This window comes from Engystomops pustulosus, chromosome 7 (assembly GCF_040894005.1).
Source record: "Engystomops pustulosus chromosome 7, aEngPut4.maternal, whole genome shotgun sequence".
Classification (NCBI taxonomy): Eukaryota; Metazoa; Chordata; class Amphibia; order Anura; family Leptodactylidae; genus Engystomops; species Engystomops pustulosus.
The window spans coordinates 52,192,615-52,219,028 of NC_092417.1; the positions used below are offsets into that span (position 1 = coordinate 52,192,615).

General features: G+C 41.7%; 1 protein-coding gene across 1 annotated transcript; it reads right to left on the minus strand.

Moving 5' to 3' along the window:
- Positions 1–512: 512 nt before the first annotated feature.
- ADSS1 (adenylosuccinate synthase 1) lies at positions 513–26,367 on the minus strand. The gene is given in 14 exon segments (XM_072115898.1): positions 513–706; positions 1,537–1,686; positions 1,871–1,968; positions 2,279–2,403; positions 2,903–3,057; positions 4,761–4,887; positions 5,057–5,138; positions 5,764–5,871; positions 6,543–6,609; positions 6,988–7,038; positions 8,514–8,576; positions 12,090–12,192; positions 26,085–26,218; positions 26,221–26,367. Coding segments are annotated over 14 exon segments (1,353 nt in total). The 5' UTR covers positions 26,258–26,367; the 3' UTR covers positions 513–653.
- Positions 26,368–26,414: the final 47 nt, after the last annotated feature.

The window sequence follows — 26,414 nt, forward strand, 5'->3', positions numbered from 1 at the left end:
ATGAATGAGGCATGTTTAATTTACTGCAGCATTACTTGTTTTGGAATGAGCCTAAATCTTTGATATTCATCACTGTGAGCACGCCAGGCCCGTGCTGCGCCACCAGTGTGTGCCTTTTCAAAATTGCTGCTTAAAAGTGTCAAGTCGTTGTGGGGGGCCTCATTCTAAGTTTTGCCATAGGGCCCCTTGGTATCTGGTTGAACCACTGAATGGAGCCTTCACCTGTGCTTCTCTACCCCCCACTTATCAGGTGTGATCAATCAGTTCAATGCCAGCTTGGCTTTATTTTAACCAGAGTGTGGATCTGCTTTACACCTTCAGGAGAGCGTAACCGTAACAAAAAAGGAAGAAGAATGGATGGTTTTCCGTTCTCAGACTTCAGTGTTTAGAGCGTCTTATTCTTCCATCAATCATAGTGGTAAAAAGATGCACTGCTGCCCTAGGTCTAACAGAACCTGCCAAATACCAGGTGTGAATGATGAGAAGGAATCGGAAAAACAGTACACAAGACATTTTTATTGCCAACCTTTTTATTTAGACAAGTGTAAATTGTCACACATAGTAACAAAGTGGGGACACATCCTCATGGTGGGTCTGCAATATACTGATGTATGGTGCTGGAATCACAAAGAGGGTATCCATCATACCGAACTCTAGAACAGCTCAATCATAGATTCTCTGGATTTTCCAACGCCAACCCATTTGACTGCAAGAAAAAACAAATAATAATTAAACTTCTCATAAAATGAACAAATTAAATCCACACAAAGCTGGTAAATGTATATTATATACGGGATAACATGGCCCCAGCTGTGATGATAGAGATCACTCAAAAGCCCAGCACAGTCTTCTTGTATCAAAATACTGTATTCTACAGTGGGAAGTGAAAAGAGGAGGAGGGGGAGGGGGGGGGGATTTACATTTTTATAATTTTTTTCCCCTAAAACTAGCTCATTAGATCACTTACACCATAGACATATGTGATACAACTGTACTATAGTCTATGACAAAACAAATATATTAATATTGAGCCCGGTCAATCCCACTTCTCTTGCTAGGGTCCATTCAGATAGTACGGCCATAGCTCCGGTGATCTCCATGCAAGTCACCTCTCAGGGTGCAATCACACGTTGCATTTAAAAACGCATTGCAACAGCTGTTAACACTTGCGTTTACAAAACGTGACCGTTAACATTTGCATTTTGTAAACGCAAGTTTTAACAGCTTTTTAATTAGGCAAGCTGTTGCAATGCGTGTGACTGCACTCTCAGGTGCCATATTGTCAGTTTCTCCAGAGCGGCACTAGCTTTTATAATGTTCTTCCACCCATCAATTCTGTGCCTGCTTAAAATGAACCAGATCCTTCTTATCAGTGACCTGTACCAACTGTGATCAAGAGCCAGCTCCTCAATGAGACTTGAGCTTATTGCATATCTGCTTTAGATATTATATGTGGGACAGTAATACATTTGGCAAGTATCATGAATCTGAACTTGGGGGAACTGAAACAATATGAGGTAGCCGTTATCCACATACTAGGCACTCCAACATGGTTCTCCACAAATCGGACATAGTTCTGCGCCTTGACAGGAAGTTCTTCCCATTTCCTGGCAGCTGTAGTGTCACTCTTCCAGCCTGGCATCACTTCATATTCCACTTCAACCTTCTGTAAAATTTCTTGATTTGCTATTAAATAGATAAAAAATGATGGACGGTTAATATGCAGAATTTGTCAGCCTGGTATCTTCTGGCCTAATGTTTGTGTCATCTTTGCATTGATAAAAGAGTTGCTTCTTTTAGTGCAAGTAAAGCATGGTTGTATGAATCCATCACATTGCAGAGTATATCAAGATAATCAAAATTCACAAACCTGGAAAGTATGGGATTCTCTTCCCATTGAGTTTGTAGGCTACACCAATCTTAATCTCATCCAGAGTGTCTAAAATATCCAGTTTTGTAAGAGCAAAGCTAGAAAAATAGAAAACATATATAAACGATTAGAGATGTAATACCTAAAGATTCCTGACATTTTGTAAGATGATGAACTTCAAGCGCAATGTTTTTTTTAAATCTATTTATAGGTTTAAAACATTTCAAACATTTTTTTTTAAATTAAATTCCAGGTAAAACAAGTTTATTGTCGAAATGGGCAATGAGGTCATCTTCAGGATGCTTTACGTCTGTTCTTGGAAGAAGACCCCTGTGGCAGTGTTACTACTGAAATTAGCAGAAGCAGTTAATACTCAAACTGAATAAAAATAAATAAAAATGAACTTACGCAGTGAAACCATTGATCATGTGGGCATATCTTAAAATGACCAGATCCAACCAACCACATCTCCTTTTCCGGCCTGTGGTCACTCCCCATTCATGGCCACGAGTCTGAAGAAGGGTACCAAATTCCTGATTGTGAAGAAAGGTAGGAGGTGTTGAGTACATAGGATACACTTACAGTCACATTCCTGCAAAAAATGGACTCCGAATCTAGGAGGGAAGATTCTGTAGACATGGTCTAGATCAAGAAACCTAAAACTCTTCCTGGCCTTTTACAAATTACAAATGCCAGGTTTTCCTATAGATAACGGATCCTGGGCAACTCAGTTATCTACAGATTATAAATCCTTCTAACAAGTAAATATTATCAAAAATGGACAACCCCTTTAAGATTCTAGAAGTCCAGGCCTACGTTAGACAGCCTGTTCTCATATGCCACAGCATAGTCATGCGACTATGGAAGGGTTCAAGCAATGTATGCAGATAATCATAAGATGCACAGGGGGTCTGAGAGCAAGCAGATGATGTGATACCCTCTTTGGCCTAGTCTCCCCTAGATGAACTTGATAGAAAGATTATTGTGAATGAGACTTTTCTAAGAAATCTGTGGTCTTCTTGATGTACTCACATTTATTTGTTCTGTTGGGAAGGCTCCTATGCCCACTCTAGTTGTATAGGCTTTTACTACACCATAAACATCCCCAACGTTCTGAGGGGGGATTCCAAGTCCTGTACAGACACCTCCCACTGTACAGTTTGATGAAGTCACAAAAGGGTATGTACCTACAGATAAAAGCCAAGGCAGACATTCAAAATGCATAAAATAAATGTACATACATGGCATTCCTTAAAGAGAAATTGTCAGGGCTACTGTGGACACTTACCCACCCACTGGTCCTTTGGATCGGTGTCCCATATAGCCCTTTAAGTGCAATGTTTGTGGCTACCCCATATGGAAGTAGCCAGGTAAGTATTTAATTTTTTTTTTTTTTGCCACCACAGACAAGACTATCATGGACTTCTGACACAACGAACCAACGTTTGGTGGGAGGTTTAATGTCCAAATAGATGGTTATGAAGAAAACGAAGCGGCACTCACCAGTAACGTGACGAGACTTTTATTAGCGGTGTGTACAGAGGCAGAACGGGGCCTGGCCAGGCCAGGCCAGGCCAGGCCCCGTTCTGCCTCTGTACACACCGCTAATAAAAGTCTCGTCACGTTACTGGTGAGTGCCGCTTCGTTTTCTTCATAACCATCGATTTATGTGGTTATATCTTCTCTGCTGAGCACCACCTGTTGACTACGCTATTGGGCTTACCTCACCTGCCAGGAATCACACCCGTGCCGACCGGAGTAGGAGCGTTTGGTCGTTTGGTGCCGGGACACTGTACTCCTTTTACGCTAATTTAATGTCCAAATAACCTCGACAAGTTTGGTTGGCAATAAAATGTTTTGTATTTGGAGCCTATTGTTTATAGTCTCCCCATTTTCAGGGGTAGAGAGCTACACCTATGAGTGGCTTACAATGTTAAGGATTGCTGGGTAAATGCATTGCAGAAACTCATACAAGCTGTACCCTACACGAGCATGGATTTGTAGCACTGCTCAGGTCCTACCTCTATCAACTATTCAATTGGTATGTGCACCAGGAAAGAAAGAGGATCAAGGTCATCTTGGTTTCCAGTCCCAAAAATGTACACATGGATAACATAAGTTTTGTTAATTTATGGGTAGAAAACTCAAAATGCTGGACCTATAGTAAATTGCAGCCGCTTTGTTTCCATAGGTCCCACTCCAATAGCTCATTCTAACAATATCCTAGCAACAATTAGTTATCATGGAAAATCCCTTTAATAGGTTGGCAACTGTAATTTATTATTAGTAGTATTATTAGTGATGAACTAGTGTCTATCAATGGTTAATGACTGTATGCATTGAATCAGCTACTACTACAAAGACAATGAGTCTGTGTGACTCCTGAAATTAATGTCCGCATAAGATCATCACTGTCCGGTTACTCTAAAATATGTCTTGAAAGCTGTTCTTTCTAGGCTTAGCTTCTTAGTTATTAAGAGGATACATTGTTTAGTCATCATTATGTAACTGATCATATCAGTGTTATCAGGACAGACCTGATCTTTAATTAGTTTTAGAAATTCCTCTCTAGATACAAGATAGAGTAAATCTTGGCTTTATCCAAAGTCTAAAAAGGGATTTTTGCAGTAACGACACATATGCTCTACTAAGGGTACAGAGGATACATGTCTGTTCCATGAGCATCCAACCATTGGCACCACTAGTGATCATTAGATCGGGGGTGCACCGTTTGAATGGGGTGGTTTGTCCTTGCTCCACTCACTTCTATGGGAAATTACCAATCCATGTCCATTGGAAATCAAGCCATTTAAAAGGTTGCTCTACATTTCTTTTTATGGGGTTTTAAGTTATGTCCTCTTTCTACACAATTTGGAATTTGTTTACCAACCAAAGTCAATGTCGAGAAGCGCGGCATTGGCTCCTTCAACCAAAATCTTCTTTGGAGAACCATGAAGAGCTTCATACATATAGTATACGCCATCTCGAACCATTGGCCGGATTTTCTCAGCGTACATCTGTAACAGAGTAGTGCGTAGGAGATATTGGACGCTTAACTTGAAGCCAATATGTAATAAATTAATAATATGACCCATTGTCCAGTGAGAAAATTATTAATCAGATTGTGGGGAAATTATATGCACTCCTGCTGCTGCTTGTGGCAGCCATGTGACAGATGAGCCTTACCTTCAGCTTCTTCAGTTGCCCTTCTATGTCTATTTCCAGATTTGGAAACATTGACTGATGCTGATGTGCCATTCTTTTGAACCTGCAAAATACAACAATGTTATTACAATTTCAGCATCGCAAGCGTTTTACCATGGGACACCGTTAAGAGAGGAACGTCACAAACTCCAGCCTTTTCCATCCTCTTCTCCATTGATTTCACCATTCCCGCACCATTAGTTTTGCATCCTATACACCGACTATGGTTCTACTCTCAGTTGGGTGATCCTGACACTCTGGAACATCCAAATAGAGTGCCTAAATAACTATTGGGTGCTGAATCTAAGGGCTCATTCAGACTGCTGTCTGTGGGGATGTATATGCAGCCGCATTTACGTCCCAATAGACGGCAATGGCGGCAGTACGGTGCCACACACCGGGAAGAGATAGAATCTGACTATACTGTGGTGCAATGCAGTGGTGCTTATTAGAGGATGGAAAGAGCAGGAGTTGCTTTTGCAAGTGCTTTAAGTGTAAAATAGATACAATATAGGAAGATATATATGGATAGGATATATAGAAATACATACGAGATATACATATACAATAGAGACAGAAAGATTAGCATAGATCTGTCCACTGACATATGAATTGGTGTGTTCTATTGCTATAAACACGCTTTGTGTATATGAACTTGTGTCACAGAGAAGGATGATAATATACTGGACCTGGAAGAAAACTCATCAAAATCAGAAAGGAGGTCACATATCCGGAGACCGGTGCGTGCAGCTTTTGAGGAGTACGTTGGTCCAATTCCTTTCTTCGTAGTTCCTATGCTAAGACAAAAGACATATATGAAAGAGAATATTTGTAATACATTATACTCATTTTTAGCTTTAGAGATCATTGAATAGAAATGGCCCAAGTACAGGTTGAGGTCCATTGCTTATTGGTAAAAATTAGGAGTTTTCTTGTACATCAAGGACATGAGGCAGTAGGTAATCCATCCGAATCCGAATGTGGACAATCCCCTTTATTAACTCAAAGTTCACTAAAAGAGTATTAAATAATAAACAATATTATAGCCACAGGGTGGGCAAGTCCAAGTGTGCCAGATAATAAAGAAATATATGACACTACATACAGGTTTACATTGTATAAAAGTTGCTTGTGATCAATAGTAATCACCTCTCTGCATTTTCCTGCAGTAATACTGCATCATAGTGTTAGGAATATAGATATGGAAATCTTTTATCCTATGAAGTGTCTGATTCCTTTTCGTGTCTCATACGATATGACATGTATTATTTTCTGCATATTATCTCCTATAGTATGAAGCGTCTTGTAAATAAATGTGTTACAGTTACAGTGTATAGAGAGGTATAATGTCCGGAGTGTTTTATATCACCATATTTCTGAACACTCAATATTTTAATCTGTAAAAACTGCTTTTTTTTAATCTATAAAGAAAATTACTAACAGCACAAAGAGGTTGTAATATAATTACTTTTTCCCATCTTGCGCTTGTCTTTGGGATTCTTGGAGACCGTCAACTGCCTGGTGAAAGTCACACACTACATGGGGAAGAAACATTGGTAAAGCATTATATACTTATATATACATACACCGTATATACTCCAGTATAAGCAGAGTTTTTCAGCACAAAAAAGTGGCAGGCTATACACGATGGTGGGGTAGGAGGGTGTGGGGGGCTGGCAGGCTATACACTACAGGTTGGGGGGGAGGGGGAAGGGGTTGGCAGGCGATACACTACAGGGGGGCTGGCAGGCTATACACTATATGGGGCTTATACTCGAGTAAATTTGTTTTCCCAGTTTTTCTGTGTTAAAATTAGGGGTCTGGGCTTATACAGTATATATTAATTATATTCTTTTTGTTTCTACACATATTGTATTTTATATTTTTTAATTCTACGGTTCCCATAAACATACCAATATGCGCTCGGTCAGATATGATTAGTCTTTTCTCCCAGTCTTTTAAACCTGTAAAAAATAAAAATACATATATCAGTAAATTAGGAAAACAAAATAAAAGTATGCATATATCTACCTGGCTGCATTCCTCTAAAAATAGGGCTACACTTGTCTCCAGGATATATGCAGTATCACAGTGTATCCACAGTTTAATTGGGATGAGCTGCAATAGCACAAACAACCCATGTAAAGATGTGGCACTGCAGACATGCTTTCCTAAAGCCCCTTCCATGTAGCATACGGCCACTTTGACTACAATTGGTGATATGGCCATTCATTAACAGAGCCGTATTGTCAACCGCACCGCGAGCGAGATGAAAAGGAAAAAAATGGAAAAAACCCCAATGTCCTATTTTCTCCAAAATATGTGTTGCATACGGTTCAGCACCACATGCTGCCGGATATATGTGCTGTATCCAGGGAGACCAGAACAAGTGGAAAGTGTGTACTGTCAGCCAGCCAATAGTCAGCCATCATTTATCAGTCCATTGTATTGTATACCAATTACAATGACATACATGTACATACAAAAAAATCACATAAATACGGATTCATATGACACAGAAATACCGGACTGGAGAACTAGCTTGTATAAATCAGCTTTCTGACCTGTGTCCACTGACAGCTGAGCGATAAATTAACCTGATAAAGTGTATAATGACCGAGCTCTGTGTATACAGTCTCTGGATAGACTAATCTCAGAGAGATGAATCAAATTAAATGGGTTCTAGGTATGGAAAGAGTTAATCATTATCTTATCTATCTGAAGTAAACTGACCCCATAAGGTTTTCCTATACACTTCTACTACTTGAGAAAGTAGCTGAAACAAGGCACAGAAAAGCTGTAAAGTAGCTCTATTCATTTCCGAAATAAAAAAAAATAAATCTTTAAAGGATTAGTTAGGCCTTAAATCTTTTTGTTTTACATTTTATCAGCATTTATGTGGGTGGGAGAGGGGTAATAAAGTCTTTAAGTACAGTTCTTTTACAATAATTTGTCATTAAAGCTTTTTTTTTTTTCACAAAACAAGTTAGGGCCTAACTTGCTGATCGGTGGGGATCTCAGTGATAAGACCCCCACAAATCAATAGAAATGGGGCTCTGATGTACCCCTGTAGGACTTCTTGTTGCTCCCTATCGATCTCTGTCAGCTCCATAGAGATGCACAACGGGGACTAATGAGGGGTCCTACGGGGGTACATCGGAGCCCCCGTTCTCGTGATCTGTGGGCGCCTTATCACTGGGACCCCCACTGATCAGCAATATATGTGGCCTAAATAGTTTTGTTCGCAAACCCCTTTAAATAAGAGGTAGGGTCTGGAAAGGGGGAACTCACATTATTAGTGTTGCCTGATCTGTATAGTATTTTAGAAGCATATGTGTTAATTTTGTTAACATTTTGTGTTTGTAATTCCATTTCTCTATTCGGCCATGAACCCAATCTTTTCATCCAGCGATACTTTACATCCATCAATGATACGTACCTTTCTTTTCGTTCTTTTCCGCCTCCTCAAACAATCCTGGCAGGTGTACGACGACTCCGTTACCTGTAGGGAGAACACAGAATGCGTTAAAAAAAAAAACTGGAAAGAAAATCCTTCACTTTTATCCGTCTCTCTGAGAAGTGCAATGTTGCCGCCATATAACAGCGGTACATTCTGCTACACCACTCCGTAGCAGGGAGATCTGACTGTACCGAAATATATGGACTTCAGGACTAACTCCAGATAGCCGAGTAATACATCTACTCCGTATAGAGCCGCACATCAATTCCCATAAGAGATATAGAATACAAAGTACATAAACCGACTCCTGTCCGATCGGAGGAAAAGAGCAATATTAATACGACACAGGGGAAATATGCTGCAGCTCCATTTGTCATCAGTAAACAAGAATATACGAGCAGTGAGGGAATTTTAAAAAGAGCGTTTTTATAGATCCTCTACCGCCACAAGATAAACTCACTGCTTTTGCCATAAAATCCCATTAAGTAAACAGCCAGTATGCCCGGGTAAAGAAGAATAGTAATAATATAATATACAACACTCACTGGAGCGCAGCTCATCTATTTTTGTACGTGAGGTTCTGCATAAAACTGGGAGAACAACCCGTTTATTTTGCTGTTTTTATGGCTTTATGTATTTAGCTTTATCTTTTATGGCCAGCAGATATTTTATGGATGAATTAACAGGAATGTAGGAGCTTTGATCCGTGATTGTTTGATTGAGCGTAAAACTCTGCAACTGACTGTAACAATGGAATTTTACAGCAAGGGCCTGAGGGGTAGGAACGTCCAAGTAAATGACTAATGTTAGCGTAGATCTGCACAAGAATGTACCATGTATTGAGGTTACCCAGTCTATCAATTCATAATCTGTCTATCCTTTAGGTGGATGCTTGTTATTTGTGGGCTTATCCTGGCCAGGGGTGCTATAAAAGCAAAGAATACAAAAAATAAAAATATACCTTCTCCCCGGCTCCCGTTGTCCCACACCACTGCCTGTCGGTTTCGTGTCCGGGGTTGTTTACAGAGACAGACAACCCAGACAACCCCTTTACAACTGCCATACTGTGTAATGACCTAATGACAGTGGCCAACTTCAAACAGCCACATCTCCTGAACCCTGGCACCTAGGAACACAATTCTTGTCCCATTAAATGGGAGAATCTCCCCTTTAATAGAATATATGGATGGGTTTGGATGCTTCACAGAACCAGAGATATGCACTACTAAATTTGTAGTAAATAATTTGTATTTTTATATACAGCTTTCCATTTCTGATATTTCGACTAACTTTAACCCCTTAACGCTATGCGCCGTAGCTCTATGGCGCAGCAGTGTGGGGGTGTATGAAGAGGGCTCACGGGCTGAGCCCTGTTCATACACAAGTGGGGTTTCTTGCATATTTCAGCAAAACCCCACCGCTAATAACCGTAGTCAGTGCTTGCACCAATTGTGGCTATTAACCCTTCCGATACGTCCGATGGCATTTAAAAGACGGCGGCGCATGGGCGCTGCCATCTTTCTTGAGATAGTCGCTCGCCCGAAACGTCATCAGGGGGTGGCGATCGGTTGCCATGACAGCCTCGGGTCTTTGTCAGACCTGAGGCTGCATGGTTTCTGGAGATTCGTTGCAATGAGCCAGTAGCTCATTGTAATGAATCCTATGCAAAACGCCATTTACTGCAATACAGTAGTATTGCAGTATATGGTAGGAACTATCAGACCATCTAGGGTTAAAGTACCCTAGACGGTCTAAGAAATAGTGAAAAAACAAAAAGTTTTAAAAAAATGTATAAGATGCGGTGTATAAAATCAGACCTTCGTCAGGCACAGAATGCAAGGTATAAGTAGAAATGGAGATGAGATGCGGTGTTATCACCGCTGAAGCGCAGGTGGAAAGCAGGAAAAGCGGGTGCTCCCGCTGGAGAAAGGAGCACCCGCTTCTCCTCCTTTCCACCTGCGCTCCAGCGGTCATAACACCGCATCTCATCTCCATTTCTACTTATACCTTGCATTCTGTGCCTGACGAAGGTCTGATTTTATAAGACCGCAAAGTTGCAAAATAATAATTTTTGTTGGATTGCTATACTGTTTATTCTGGATTAAATTAATTCTCCTCAATTTTTGACCAATAAGAAGTGCCAAGTTGTCTTTTCTCTTTATATATGGTGTAGTAACCTACTTGTGCACCCGTATACTCAAATATTGAGTGACATGTATTTTTTCCAATATATGTGGCCATTACTAGGGCAAGAAAACAGCATAGGGATATATAGAGACGATTTCCAACTCAATGGAAGCTGCACAAATCTGGATACAATAAGCTTCTCAGATTGTCGTCTGTAGGTGGGAGTGTGACTTAAGAGGGTACAGGTGCACACCAACTAGGAACCATGGGGACCTTAAAGGAATCTCATTCCCATACAAGTAGATAATTACTCCCAATTATACATTGCTGCCACCATGTCATCTGTTTCTGTACCAAGAGTCTAGAATAAGATGGCAGCGCACTGCTGAGCTGTAAGGGAGCCCATAAGGACAGAGTTCTTGTAAGTGACCAACGAGGGAAGCATATTCATCGATTGTAAGCTCTTGTTAGCATGGCCTTCATTCCGATTGTTTTGTATCACCATATTATTATTTTGTAATGTCTTATTCTATTTGGATATGTACACCATGATCTGTACAGCGTTGGGGAATATGATGGTGGCATTTAAAACTTACAGTGATATAAAAGTCCTTACAACCTGCGCCTGCCAGGCACTCGACCATTATATGATGTATAACAGTATTACTTGGACAATAGCCAGCAATTTTTGTGCACACTAAATACAAGTGTTATGGGGGCTTCATTTCAGGTTTTGTCTCTATATGGTTATATTGGGATAGAATGTAAAAGAATAGTAGGCAAACCTGCCAATGGCTGCCAACCTGCGGCCAGTATGGTGGTGGTGGGAGACCAGTAAAGGGGAGTATACGTTGTTTTGTATCTTATTAAACCACTTTTTTGTCCATTCTTCCCATTTTATAAAACTGGAAAAACCCTTTAAGACAATGAAGTATATTATTTGCAGCTTAACAGACCAATGCTAAGAGAAATATATATATATATATTTTATAACACACACATTTATATTTCTGCTTTAGGATAAAAGTTCCAGACATTGAAATGAAGAGTGAGACCCCAACCTCAGCAGAGATTCACACTTGCTATACTCCGTTATAGGAATCTGCCTTCTGAAATTGCCATCCATTGTAATGCAATACAAGAAGTGCAATGTATCTTTTGACCACTAGGGGTCACACTATAAAAAGGGATTTATTTCTTGCACTGGTGTAGTGTACACAATTTACAATGTATGGTGTGGGGGAAAATAAAGCTGAGCACTAACTCATGTCTTTATACAGAAATGTGATCTCACGCTTTTTATGTCCATTGTAAATTTTCTTAAACAATGAAAATGTTACGAGTCCAGATTTATATTGCACAAGTGTAAATACCTGCATTTCTTTCATTCGATCCATGTCCTTCCATATATTCTAGGCAAGCACTTACCGATTAAGGAAGTTGCTTGAGCGTTAATAATGCCACTTGGTAAGAGATGAAAATCATATTCTATTCCTTCTGCGACGACAGTGTGTCCTGCGTTGTTTCCTCCCTTATAAAGAAGATAAGACATGAATGATGAGTGCACTAGGGATCCTCTGTGTAGCACGACAAATGGCACTCCATAAGAAGGAGGCTTGCAATTTATTAACCCATACAGAGCTGGAGACCATGCATTACAAACTAGGCTGAGGACCAGGCAGGGACTGCCTATTTGGGAAGGTCATTAGCAGTTAGGGGCCACATTGGTAAATTACTGGGGGCTCCTTCATCGCAACACAAGAACACTCCACTAAAGAGGAAGAGATTTTGGTGATGACTAAACTGCAAACACAAGATTTTGTCCAAATAAGGTCAAAACAGAAGACCCCGATGCTGAACAGTAACAGTGCATGCAGCCATTGTTCTCAGCATTCTAGATACAATGAAGTTCCATGGTAAAATCATTATTTTTAAGTCATTGGGTGTAAAGGCTCTGAAGAGGCAGAATCCATCAGCAGATTTGGTTTTCAGTCTTTGAAGGGAACCTATCAGCACATTTGCACATATGTAGGCAGTGGTAGGTTCCTTTAGAGCTCTATACACTGACTGACCCTTTTAACTAAAAATTGTTTCCCTCACATCCACATAAATCAACTTTATATCTTATATTCCCTGGCATCAGAGGGGGACTGTCCTGATTGGCTGACCCCTCCCATACACTCCTCCCCTTGCCTTATGCCTTCTTACTATTTAGCACTTCATGTCATGTGACCTGGGCAACATCATCTCAGGCTCTTTAAACTCCTAACATTAGCAAACTGTACCCTTGTATGCATCTGATCTACTCCTCTCCATCCTGGAGGCTGCTGTGATTTCATGTGCTCAAATACATACATTGGGTACAGTTTGCTAATGTTAGGAGGCAGGGCAGTGATTTGAAGAGACAGAGCAGTCAGTCAAAATAATGGGGCGTGGTTCACTGGCACCCTTGGAGAGGAGAAGAGTCAAAGCCAGTAGACATGAGTCAGAAAAGCTAATTTGTATATCCAAAAATTGGCTGTAATTAAGGTACAAGGCCGCACTGGAAGCTAATTTTAGGTGAAATGGGGAGGACCTGTAACCCCCCCCCCCTTTTTTTTTTAAGTTAGTCAGGGTGGTAGATGATAATAAGATGATACCCAGCTATATACTTCTGCTTGTTATCCCTGCCTTACAGCAGAACCAAAGTGATTGTCTCTCTGCGGTCTCTAACATCATGTCCTCTCTACCAGAAACGTACAATTTTTAAAGCTGTACTTCTGGTCTTTCCACCATCTATCAACCTGGACCTCTCCATCTATCATCACATCTCCATCTATCATCATAACTAGCAGGCCTGCTGTCTTGGGGTTCTGCTGGACCCAGATCTCTCCTTTGCACAGTTTATACAATCACTATCATGCTCGCGCACCTCAAAAATATTTCCAGAATCCACCAATTTCTTACAATGGAAACCTCTAAAACCCTAATTGTCGCTCTGAATCACACTTGTCTAGACTACTGTAACGCCTTAGTAATCAGTCTTCCACTAACTAATCTCTCTCCTCTACAATCTATTCTTAATGCATTTATTTTTTGGAATGCCCTACCCCGGACTATCAGACGAAAACCCAACCTCCAACGCTTCAAAACTTGCTCTTAAAGGAAATCTACCATCAAAATCAAACATGGATAAACCAAAGGCAGCTAGTCATAGATCCAGATACCATGACTGTGGTCATCTTCCTTCTAAAATCAACTTAAAATTATGCTAATGAGTCTGAGAGGCTCTGGTGGGCGTTTCCAGAGCCTCTGTGTGATGTCTTTTCACAAGCTGTTACAATGTGCAGAGATCTCTCCTCCCAAGCACCTCCTCCTGCTGCTTCTAGATTACACAGACAGAGGGAGAAGGGAAAGGGCAAAGGGAGGATGAGACCTGCTCTGCTCATTTTAAAAGCGAGTGACTGCAATCACTGCAAACACCCAACAGAGCCCCTTAAGGTTCATTAGCATAATTTTACAAGTTGATTTTAGAAGGAAGAAGGCCATGGATAACAAATATAAAGATAACCACAGTCACAGTGCCTGGATCTATGAGTGTCTCCGCTCTTATTCCTCCTGCGTCACCCTTCCTCCTCAGATTGCAAGCTCTTGTGACCCTCAGCAGGACCCTCCTTCCTACTGTTGAATACGACCATGTTATTGCTTTGTGATGTCTTATTTTGTTTGTATATGTATCCCATGATTTGTAAAGCTGCAGAATTTATAAAGATTTGTTATTATTCTTAATCCTCGTGTAAAGCAGTGAAATACTTGCTCACGGACTACACAGTGTGAGCATTGAATATGATAGGTCTCAGACATGGTGAGATGAGGCCTGTCCCATTTATGCTGTGCAATGATCTAGCATATTCTTCTGGGCTTGGCATGCTATGGACACTAGTGAGATGCTGCATCATTCTTCTGGCCTCATAGCGAAGAATCCTAAAATAGTCCCTACTCTGCAGCAACTCAAACTGTGACCTGGAACCAAATGTTACCAGAGATCCAATAAAGTCCACAGAGATGAGAACTATGAAGAAGGACTCAACTAGCAATTTGAAGGATCACCAACTTCCTTCATTCCTAATCTCCTTTTCACTGGAATTTCCCATGAAATTTTTTTCTTGCGAGTGACAAGACAGAAGTTGTTTGTGGTGTCAGATCACATAGAAGTGGTACGGAGGAAGGAGGGGAGCAGCAAGTCTCCTCCTAGCAGCTTTAAGACAACATCAATTCACAGACAAGTTCTCACCAGCGCTGCATCTGTATACACCGAATGTATACAGGAAACGTCATGTAAACCCAGCCTTAAAGGGAACCCGTCACCACGTTTTTCACAAATACAGGTAATGACAGGTTCCCATAGAGCCCTTGTAACTGACACCTTTATTTAAGCTAAAGATTGGTTCCCTGAGATTCCCATATATTCAACATTATTGTTTTACCTGGTATCTAAGCACGGCTACAGCGAGTCGAGGTGGGAGTGGCCTCCTTGGGCTGAATCCAGCAGCTCCTCCCCTTGCTATCTCTGTATGCTGTAATGTCATGTGACAAGGGTGACATCATCGCAGGTCCTTCAGCTTTTTATCATTAAAAACTGTACACCAAGTATATCTCATGAAATCACAGCACATTGTATCACATGAAATCACAAAAGCCTGCATGGAGAGAAGTAGAGGTCCATGTAGGCTGCTGTAATTGTTTTATGTGGTCAGATATTTACATGGGGTACAGTTTGCTAATGTTAAGTAGCTTAAGGAACTGTGATGTCATCATGGTCATATGACATTAGGCCACGCCTCTCTACTCACTCCAAAGATGCATAGATACCAGGCAAGATTTTAACTCTGATTTTACGGGGTCTGAAGGAGACTATTTTTAGCTAAAATAAAGCATCAGATAGTTACAGTAGCGCTATAGGAAACTGCCACTGCCTGTATTTGTGAAAAACGTGCTGTCAGGTTCCCTTTAAGCCATTATATGTATATCTGCTTCTACTCTATTTTACCAACATAAAATATGATGAGGATTGCCCGGTTTGCTATATTTCCAGAGATGCACTCTAAACTACAAATTAAAATTTAGGGAAAGTGATACTTCCCAACAGCCTTTTAAAGCAAATCTGTTACAAGGAATGTGATTATTAGTTTGTAATAGGTTTCAAAAGCTTATGCTATGCTGATTTTAGAAGTGTATTTGTCAGCATTTTGAATAATTTCAGTAGTTTATGTAAGTTTAGTTCACATTAGCTTGCTCCCTGCCAGCAGCATGCGGCGAGTTCCAGAGATGAGGGCGAGCTGCAGCCATTGTGTGCTTTGGTTTCTTCATACCTTCACCCTCTACTCCACACCATCTCCCTCCCTTTGTCTGATCAATGCACATGACAGGGAGTGGGCTACATGAGTGTGGAAAGAGGAGACTAACATAGCACACACAAGCTGCAGCTGCCCCCTCCCCAGGGACTCACCACACACTGCTGGCAGGGAGCCAGGTAACTTATTTAAACTACTGAAATGACTGCAGACAGGAATCAGAGAGGAAAGGAGGGAGATGCAGATGCAACTTCTCACTGTTACAAAGAAAAATGAGAGATAGAGAACAGACATAACAGTGGAGATATACAATGAGCTCACAGCAGAACACCAACATCAAATCAGGAGTAACCTGTCCCTTAAACAAACCTACAGAAATACCTGGGAAAAGACCATGGTACTGCAAACAAGAAAGTCAATTTATCTTTCGCAGAAGGTTTTATCTATCCAATGTCCTCAATTGTCTGAGGATTATAAAAATGATAAATTCGTCTGTTAGTTTAGAGAACCTCCATAAAATGTAGTCATTGTGAGCATTACTGTACAGAAATCACCCAGGATTCCAGTGGGCATATAACTCTCCATTCTAGAACAGTTCATGAAATGTAAAACCTGACCTTCTCCTACTGTATTTTTATTTTTGCAAGGTTCTGTCCTGACCTCTAGGACACCCGCAGCACGCTGTAGCTTGAAATAGCCATCACATTTGGCCAGACTGGTGTGAAGTTTCATATTCTCTGGTGCAATAGTGATCCTGAGTTTCTCCATCCAATTACATATATACATTAGTAAAAAGTACATAATGGTGTCCAATTTTGAATCTAGTAAAAGAAAAAATAAACTAACTATTGCTACCGGGGAAACAGTCAGCAAGTTGTTGTTATGTGTCCCTTTATAGTATTTATCCCTTAAAGGGGTTATCCGGGTTTAAGAAGTTTCTTAGGGCCGAGCTGGGCTATTTAAAAATAAATGTGGACTTGTCCGGTGCCACTGATGTCCCGCGCTGCAGTCTGTCTGATCTGTGCCCCTGTTTGTTTGTGGGGCACAGAAGCCTCGCACAGGGAGCTTCCAACCGGTGATGTGGCCGGCTCCTCCCATCCGTCACCATCTCTCAGCATTGTAAGAGCTGGAAGATGGTGCCGGATGGGTGCTTCCGGCTGGACGGAAGCTCTCTGTGCACCCTTGTAAACAAACCAGTGCACAGATCAGATGGACCGCGGTGCGGGACATCAGCAGCGCCGGAGGAGGAAAGTACATGTTTATTACTTTTAAATAGTGTGCCCCAGCCCTGTTATTTCGGAACTCGGATAACCCCTGCACAACGTCTAGAACTCCCACAATCTGCAAGAGACCACAGTGCCCTCTATACATATATATGGCCTTATATGTATTTTGTCGGGAGCCTCAATTACTAGGAAGTGATGCATGTCCTAACAGTACTGAAGATTAACACAATTATGCCCTTAGCACATGAATTTAGAACAGGTATTCACAAGTTAATACGGAAATCTGTATGTTAATAAGCTGGATACAACTTATAATTAGAATAAATATAAAGCCATAATAGCAAGCGGTAGTTACTAGATGCCATTAGCTACGGATGCCAACTACTCTATACAGTCAATGTCATTAAAAGGTGAAGCTCTGTCTGTGGCATTTATGGTTTGTTGCGCTTTCAGATTATGTATTTTTCCACCTTTTCATTGTAGGATATCATCAATCCACTATCAAAATCAAACATTATAAAGCAGGGACACGTACTCATAGATCCAGGCACTATGATGGACTATGGTAATCTTCGTAGGCTCATTCCACCCTACCGTTCCTTCCCTTCGTTACAAAAAGGAAAGAAGGGAGGTTTAACATATCACCTATTGACATCAATGTAATATTTTATGTCATGCGTTATATTCCGTTCATGCATGCGTTATTGGACAGAAAAAATAACGGAGGCTGCATTACTTTTCCTCGGTTTTAAAACACGTGTGGATAACAGATCCATGCCAAACGCACCATAACGGATGAAATAAAATTTACATTGATACATTAAACCTCCATGGTAGTGTGAATTTAGCCTTATAGTATCCATAACCTCCTAAAAATCAACTTTAAAAATTATGCTAATGAGCATAAAGAGGAGCAGAGGATTGGGCAAGACATATTCTGCTCACTGTAACAGCCTGTGAATGTGCAACACTAAAAGTTTATGGTAACACAACCCGAGCCCTTTTGACTCATTAGCATAATGTCAAAAAGTTGATTTTAGAAGGAAGGAGGTCATGGATAACAAATATAAGAAAATAACCGCAGTCCCTGTACCTGGACCTATGTGTACGTGTCCTTGGTTTATCATGATGGATTTTGATTTTAGATAGTGCTAAGAGAAGTTACCATTTACTAAAACAGAGATACCAAAAGGTACCCAGGACCTCCCTATAGGATTGCAGATGGTGTTATGATGACAAGAGGGAAGTATTGTCACATCACTGACCCCTGTTATAAAACCATCTCCTGAAATGCAAATGATACAAAGCCTCGTATGATGTACACCCTGGCAGACACCTGTTGTCCTGCACTGGAAGATATTAGGAGTCCAGGCCACAAGCTCTTCTTTTATTACCACATCTTAAGGACTCAGCTGTATGTATTTTTAGGTCATGGGAACCTTTCAAGTGGAGTATAATTGCAATCTTTGAGTTACAATTAAGTATCATAGAGACACCAGGAGAAGTGATGAGACTTTACAGTATTACCCACTCAGACCAAGCAAAAAAAAAAAAAAAAACAAGTCGACCTTGAAATAAATACATTCCTATATTCACTGTAGGTATAGGGAATACTTGTAAATGGTTTTGAGGTCAATGTGTGGCCCACTACTGGCCTCAGGAAGTGTAAAAAAATAATAATACAATACCGGTAGCAGTTCATTTATAATATGACCGCACCACATCTTTCCTTTTTGCTGTAAAGAAAACAAAGAACCTTTTCCTGTTCCTCCACAGCAGGTCTCCTCTCCTCTCCTCTTTGAAGACGCTTGGGGGGATGATGTCATCACATCGCATTCTGCCGACCTGTGCTGCACACAAACGGCAGAGGCTTAATGGTTTAACAGGGAAGCTAATGGCTCCCTGCTTTCCCATTTCATTCAAGAGCTGAAACCCAGGACATACCTCCCACTTCCTGGGATGGTGGAACAAATGGATTCATATTCCAGGATTGGTGCTGGACTCTGAGCACTTGACAGGTTTTCACAAACAGCTGTTCTGCTTGAGCTTCTCTTTGGAGGGAAGAGGCTGTGGAGACGTTCTGTGAAATTAAGTGTCTGGATCCCTGAAGAACTTTTAAACTATGACTGGTACATAAATTCCTATAGTTTTCCTTGCATTCCCTGAATCCCAGCCAGTTAGATGACCGGCCTTGCCCCAGTCTTCTTGTCCTTCTTAGAGTGAATACATTTCCAGTTGGGATTACGTTCCTGTTGTCAACATTAAGAGCACTTCCGAGGCTGGGTTTACACATGACATTTACATTGCGTTTCGAAACCCAATACAACAGCTGAGGAGGAGAGGTTTTACCAATTACACTGCTGTTAACATTTGTGCTTACAGAGCGCAATGTTGTGTTAACATTGCGGTTGCATTTTGTAAACAGCATTGCCGTAAAATCTTCTTAGCTGTTGTATTGACTTTTGAAACGCAATGTAAATGCCATGTGTGGACGCAGCCCGAAATGTGATTAGACACATTCAAACTCAATATCACCAACAGGTTGGGGTAGGGCTTTTTATTTGCTTCCTCATCATAACTGGTATGTCTAAGACTAGTAGAGTTGGATTGAACATCAGAAAGTCTTCAAGACCACACGTCATAGTTTCATAGGGCAGCACTGATCCCCAGAGGGTGCTCTGTGCACTGGCCAAACCCCCACCATGGCAGATCAGGAGGCTCCATTTATTTTTGGTTAGGTTCCTCCAATCCACAAACAGAAGCATAAACTAGAGGCGTCAATCACGCTCATTTCTTAAATTATTATTGCCTCATTTCTAATTGTAACTATGGATGATCACTGTAATTATGAAACAAAAATAGTCTAAGCAAAAAAAAAAAAAAAGAAAAAAGAATTGGATTTACAGAACTTCAACATAATACAAAAATCATGTAACAAGCGGCGCTAATTGTAAACCGCCTCAATCGGCAGAAAAGCATCAGGAATTATAACATTCAGTGTTGTCTTTTAATAGTGAAGACTCTTTTTGTAGAACACGGAAAAGTTTTTTTATGGTTTACAAATATGTGACAGCCAAAAACCTTCTTTGTCCGGCCCCAGCTCCGCACGAATACAGTTTTGAGCTAAACAGCTGAGTCACCCGAGACTGGTCATACTGGTTTGTCATGCACCATGTTCAGAGAATTGAGGGCAGTTTGGTTAGGAACCTGGGCAGCAGATACCCTCGGGCCGCATTAAACCCCATGTTTGACCAAGACTTTCTCTTAGACCTAAACACTTGATAGATGTCTGCAGTAGTCTCGACAGTGGACCTCACTCCACTAAGATCCTGTGCTGGAAATTTGGTACAGATAGTGTGGATTACCGGGTTAAACAATCTGTACCAAATTTCCAGCACAGGATCTTCGTGGAGTGAGGTCCACTGTCGAGACTACAGCAGGAAATTCACAGAAAGCCAGGAGGAATTACCGAGGAACCCCTCTATTTTTAACTATTTCGAAAGCTGATGAGACTGTTCTGTGGATCAAATTCGGATTGATTTGCATATTGGAGTAGAACACTAACTTCTTTTTGGTTTGGAGCTAGTACAGCCAGGAGTCTTCTTGGGAATGATGCAAAAAGTTTTTCGTGGATTTTACCTGGCTTTGGAGATCCTCATACCAGAGAATCTTATTTCTCATAGTCTGGGAGTCTTTCATGTGCTCTGCACACTGTATGAGGCTTTCATATTTTTTGCACTGAGGAGAGGCTTCCGTCGTCACACTCTGGCATAAAGCCCTGACTGGTGGAGGCTGCAGTGATGGGGGACTTTGTGGAACTTTCTCCAATCTCCCTACTGTATCTTTGCAGCTCAGCCACAGTGATCTCGGGACTCTTCTTCACCTCTCACCAAGGCTCTTCTCCCACAATTTCTAAGTTTGGCTGGGCGGCCAAGTCGAGGAGGAGTTGTGGTTGTGCCAAGCTTTCTCCATTTAAGGCTTTTGGAGGTCACTGTGCTTTTAGAAAACCTTGAGTGTTGCAGAGATTCCTTTGTAACCTTGGCCTGGTCTGTGCCTTGCTACATTTCTGTCTGAGTTCCTTTGGCAGTTCCTTAGGCCTCATGATTCTCATGTGCTCTGACATGCACTCTGAGGTCTTACATAGACAGGTGTGGGCCTTTTCTAATTAAGTCCAATCAGTTTAATTAAGCACAGTTGGACTCCAATGAAGGAGTTGAACCATCTCAGGGAGGATCAGAAGGAAATGGATAGCAGTTCATTTCAGTTTTCTTGTAAAAAATTTGCAAAAATATCTATATTTGTGTTTTTTTTTTAAATTTAAGATGGGTGTTTGAGAAGTCTGCAGTCTCTTAGTATGCATTAATATGACAGTGAATACAGGCCACTTTGTTTACAGCAAGACCACATCAGTTCACCCATCAGAGATTAAAGGGGTTGTAAAAAGAATAAAAGCATATGTTCACCTCCTACAGCGCTTCCCATCACTCTAGCAGGCGTGTGCCAGTGGTTAGGACTGTTGGAGGTTCACACATACAGCTAGGCTAGCGCACAGGGGTGGTCCTTGGCCCGAACGCACATGCGTTTCCAGAAAACCGCATGCGATCGGCTTATCAATCGCATGCGTTTCCTTGGAAACGCATATGCGTTCGGGCCTCCCCCTGTGCGCTATCGTCGCGTAATGACAGATGCCTAGCGGTACGTGTGACCGCGGCCTCAGAGCAGTGAAACTATGGAGATCTCTGCCGCAGGAGGTTGTTATGGCGGAATCCATGTTCAAGAGAGGCCTGGATACCTTTCTGGAGAGAAAAAAATATCACGGGTTGTGGGGAAAAAAAACATTTATTTAATTCTTAAAGGTTGGGCTTTTTCCGGGCTTTTATACTATGATAAAGAAAGGGATCACTGGAGGAGGCAAATATACGCATTTTTACAGACCGCCCCGTCCCTAAACAGCATTGTAAAAAAATTTAATTGTCCTGGACAATTCTGAAGGATGCTATGAATATATTCTGTTGCATACAAGCATTTAAGCAGTGTTGTGATGGACCGTCCATGGACCACCAGCCCCTGCAGCGTATTCATCTGTGCCTGCACATTGCATGAAAACCAAGGGTGATGCCACACATGGTGTTTTGAACCTGTTTTTGGTTTGTTTTTAAGCAGTCTGTTAAAAAAAACCCAGGCGTTTAACGCATGCGTTTTTGGAACGGACTGCTTCAAAACGGGCCAAAAACTAGTTCAAAAAGCAAAGTGTGGCATCACCCTAAGGGTTGTGTAGCATAGGGTCATGAATTTGTGTAGCCATTGACCTCATTATTTTCAACACCATTCTAGAACACTAGTGAAAACAAGGTTTTGGGAGGGTTGGGTGTGAGAAAGATTGAGACCTTACCCCTCCCTTCTGCTGGGCTTGATAAAGTTGAAGGACCTGCACAGGACATGTCACATAATCTGATCTGTGCAGATCCTAAAGCTGGAGAAAGAGTTCAATTATGCCATTGTTATTCTTCCACCCGGGGCTAGCGGTACACGTGTGACATGGGAGCGACAGGGCCGCTCACACACTGACAGCAGCCCTGGCTGAGGGTAGTATGTGCAATATTTCTGGTAAGTCACTTCCTTTTGGTTAATCTACGCCCATTGTCATATGAGCCACAGAAATGGGAAGGTCGTTCCCTCCTGGTTTCCTTCAGCTGCCCCCATGTTCTTGTAATACATATTTGATATGCAGTGTATGAATAATCAGACCTCTGGAGCTCAGACAGGAGGAAAAGCAGCGCTCATTATCCTACGGTTTCTCCACTTGGAAAATGTCCGTATACTAAAATTATTCTTATAAACGCTACTAATATGCGCAGACAGACAAATATGGCATCCTGCCACTCACAAAACTCCTTATACTCTGCCAGAGCGTCTAGACGGGTATGAATAAGAGGCAGTCACCACAATAACATTTTCCAGTCTTGTGCTTAGATTTCATTTATTTGTAACCAGTTTTTTTCCTAATCTATAATAATATTGTGTACAGATACTTCATTTCTGTGTCCTTCGGAAAAAACAACTTGGTCCGTGGAAACGGACCTGTGTGCTGGTCACATCCCATGGGCCTTGCATCAGCAAACAGCAGAACCAACACTATTACAGTTATCACAATGTTGGCGCCACTGTTTGACCAGCAAACAGGGACTCCTTGCATCATATTTCTCCATGATGTGAGGACTCCCATCCACTGTATTGTACTTGGTCTGGGGATCAAATATCATGTGCACGTAGCCTCAGACTGCATTCACACGTGGCGTTAATGTATGCGTTTTAAAATGCATCAGAATGGCTGAAGAGAAGAGATGTGTCCCATTACATTACTGTAAACATTAAGTATACAAAATGCATGTGTTAACGCCACATGTGAACGCAGTCTTAAGCTGCATTCACACTTGCATTTAGAAACGTAACACTTGCAGTCAGTAAGTTGTGGGTTCTCATTACCAATCGCATGCATTTCCATAGAAACCCTCGCACATCTACACCTGTGTTTCTAAACGGAATGCAAACACGTAAAAATGTAATGTGAATGCAGCCTAAGGGTTTCAACGGAAACGCATCTATTTGCATTGTTTTCCTAATGCAATTCAATAGCATTAGAACGGATGCTCCCCCGGGGCAAGTGTACAGGAGTATATCGTATGACTTGCTCTATGACAATATTGTTTATACACAAGTGGTGACATTTTCTTCACTGTAGAGCAATGAACGTGCTCCAAGGTCCTTCTTGGCTTTAGATAAAGACTATGGCCGCTGCACAGGAAAGTGCACAGCCTGTGGAAATGGACCGGCACATTGGTCCGATCACATGGACTGCATGCTTTGCACGGGACAGCGGTCCTTACAGCATACAGAAATACAATGCAAGGACTCAAAACAACCACAGTAATACTTCTTACATTACCAGCACTGCAACTCGTCCGGGAGTCCTTGCGTTATGTTTCTGTAGGATGCAAGGACTCCTGTCCAATGTGTTGATGTGGCAAATCTCCTCGGCTGTCATTTTGCGTTTCAAAACACAACGTAAACGCCATGAGCGAATGCAGTAAATTATTAAACATCTTATTAAAATGTGCCATGATGTTGGCATAATGGGGAATAGGATATTGGATTTATGACATTATTTGTCCGCCCCTCCTTTTGTAACACCAGGTTTTGTCACCCATGTCCTGTGTAGGTTCCTTACATTTAAAGGGGTTGTCCAGAGGTTGGAAAATGGGACATAATTTCTTCCAAAAACAGCGCCACACTCTGACTATGGTTTGTTCTGGTAGTGCAACTCCGCTGCATAGAGATGAATAGAGTAGCACTACCAGCACAAACCAAGCAATGTTTTTGGAAGAAAGTAGTCATATTTTATAACCTCTGGACAACCCCTTTAATATCAATGGGAATAGAACTAATCTGGGAGCGGGAATCCTCTCTCTAAGGGCCCCAGCAGTAAACCTTGTCCTCAAATCACTTTCCCAGTAATCGTTACTATGTGTATTCCCATTACTGAGCCCTAGGCATCCCTGAGGCCGTGTTCACACTGAGAGGAAATCGATAGGCTTATCTCGTGATCAAATCTTGAGATAACACTGCGTTTAGGAATAATAATAATAATACTTATTTATATAGTACTTTACAGATTGTGGGGATCATATACAAATAAAATAAGACATTACAAAGTAATAACATTGCCATATGAAACAATAGGAATGAGGACTCTGCTCCCAAGAGCTTACAGTCTATGAGATATGATGGAAAAGCAATGTCACCTCAAAAAGAGATCACGAGGGAAGCCTTTGGATTGCGGCTAAAACGCACCATGTGAACATGGACTGAGTGTCTTATGAGAAGAGCCGTGATGTTATGCATGAGCAGCAATGCTCCGCGTGTAGCCAGCACCTGCAGACATCTACAGGTAGAAATGAACAGACCCGACATTCAAGTTCGGCCACCCGACGAGGACATTTTGACGGATTGGCGGCCAAACAGCCAATTTCGGCAAATAAACGCCCCTAGAAACTGGCCATGGCTAGTTTAGTAAACGCAAAGTGAACACAATCTTACTACAATAGGTGACAGCACGAATTTTGAAAAGCAACACATAACTCCAGGTGTGAACACAGCCCGAGCTTATTAATGGTGGATTTCCGGGTTATTCAGCATCAGTATAAGAAATAAGTAACAGAATACGGCTTCCTGTACAGACATGTGGCGGCACATGTGTCATGGTGTACGAGCTCCGCTCACACACTGATAATAGCAGGGGAGACTGAATAGGACCCAGGCAGAGGGAACCACAGCCATGTTTGTACGAGTCCATAGAAATACATTGGGGGACGCGTTTTATGCGCTGATACAACGCCCAGCGCAACCCCCCCCTGCATGATCGTGTGATATACAAACCAAAATATTAATATAAAGGAGCAATGAAAGATTTAGACTTTCATATTAGTTGAAATGACCTTACTATAAGAATAAGTCCCACACACGACTAGAAATCACAGCCCTGGAATGAATGACCCCCCTCGGTGACCCCGGTAATGGACGCCCTGAGAAAGTTAGCACCACAGAGACGACATGACCAGGACGCTGGTAAATAGACCTTATAGCAATTCATCAAGGTCACAGCACAGGAACCAGAGCAAAAATCAGCAATAAACGCAACAGAAGGAAACATCCAAAAATCATAAAACAAGCATTGGGTGCAATAAATGTTAAAGAACATCATAAAATACTGCACAGGAGAAGGAGGGGGGATTTTTGGCCTTCACCCTCCTCCTATGAATCAGGCAGGGTCTGGGGAAGAGGATGGTAGGTAGGGGGCCACTTACCTGGCACCTGCAGATGATGTCCGCGTCTGTAGCCAGCAGGTCCACCACCTTGCCTTTGCCTTCGTCTCCCCATTGCGCCCCAAGGACAACAATCACTTTGTTCCCCACATCATGTCGGGTCCTCTTGTGCCCCCGGAGGGGCTGCGGTCATTGGAGGACGGTGTGCTGGACATGACAGGACTGAGGGGATAACACTGTGTGTATGCGCCCTGCTACACAGTCACACACACGGCTGCCGGAGAGGAGAGAAAGAGGCGGGAGAGCACAGGAGGAAGTGACATGGGAGGAGGAAGAGCACATCTCCGAGCAAGGAAGGAAGGAGGGGGAGCC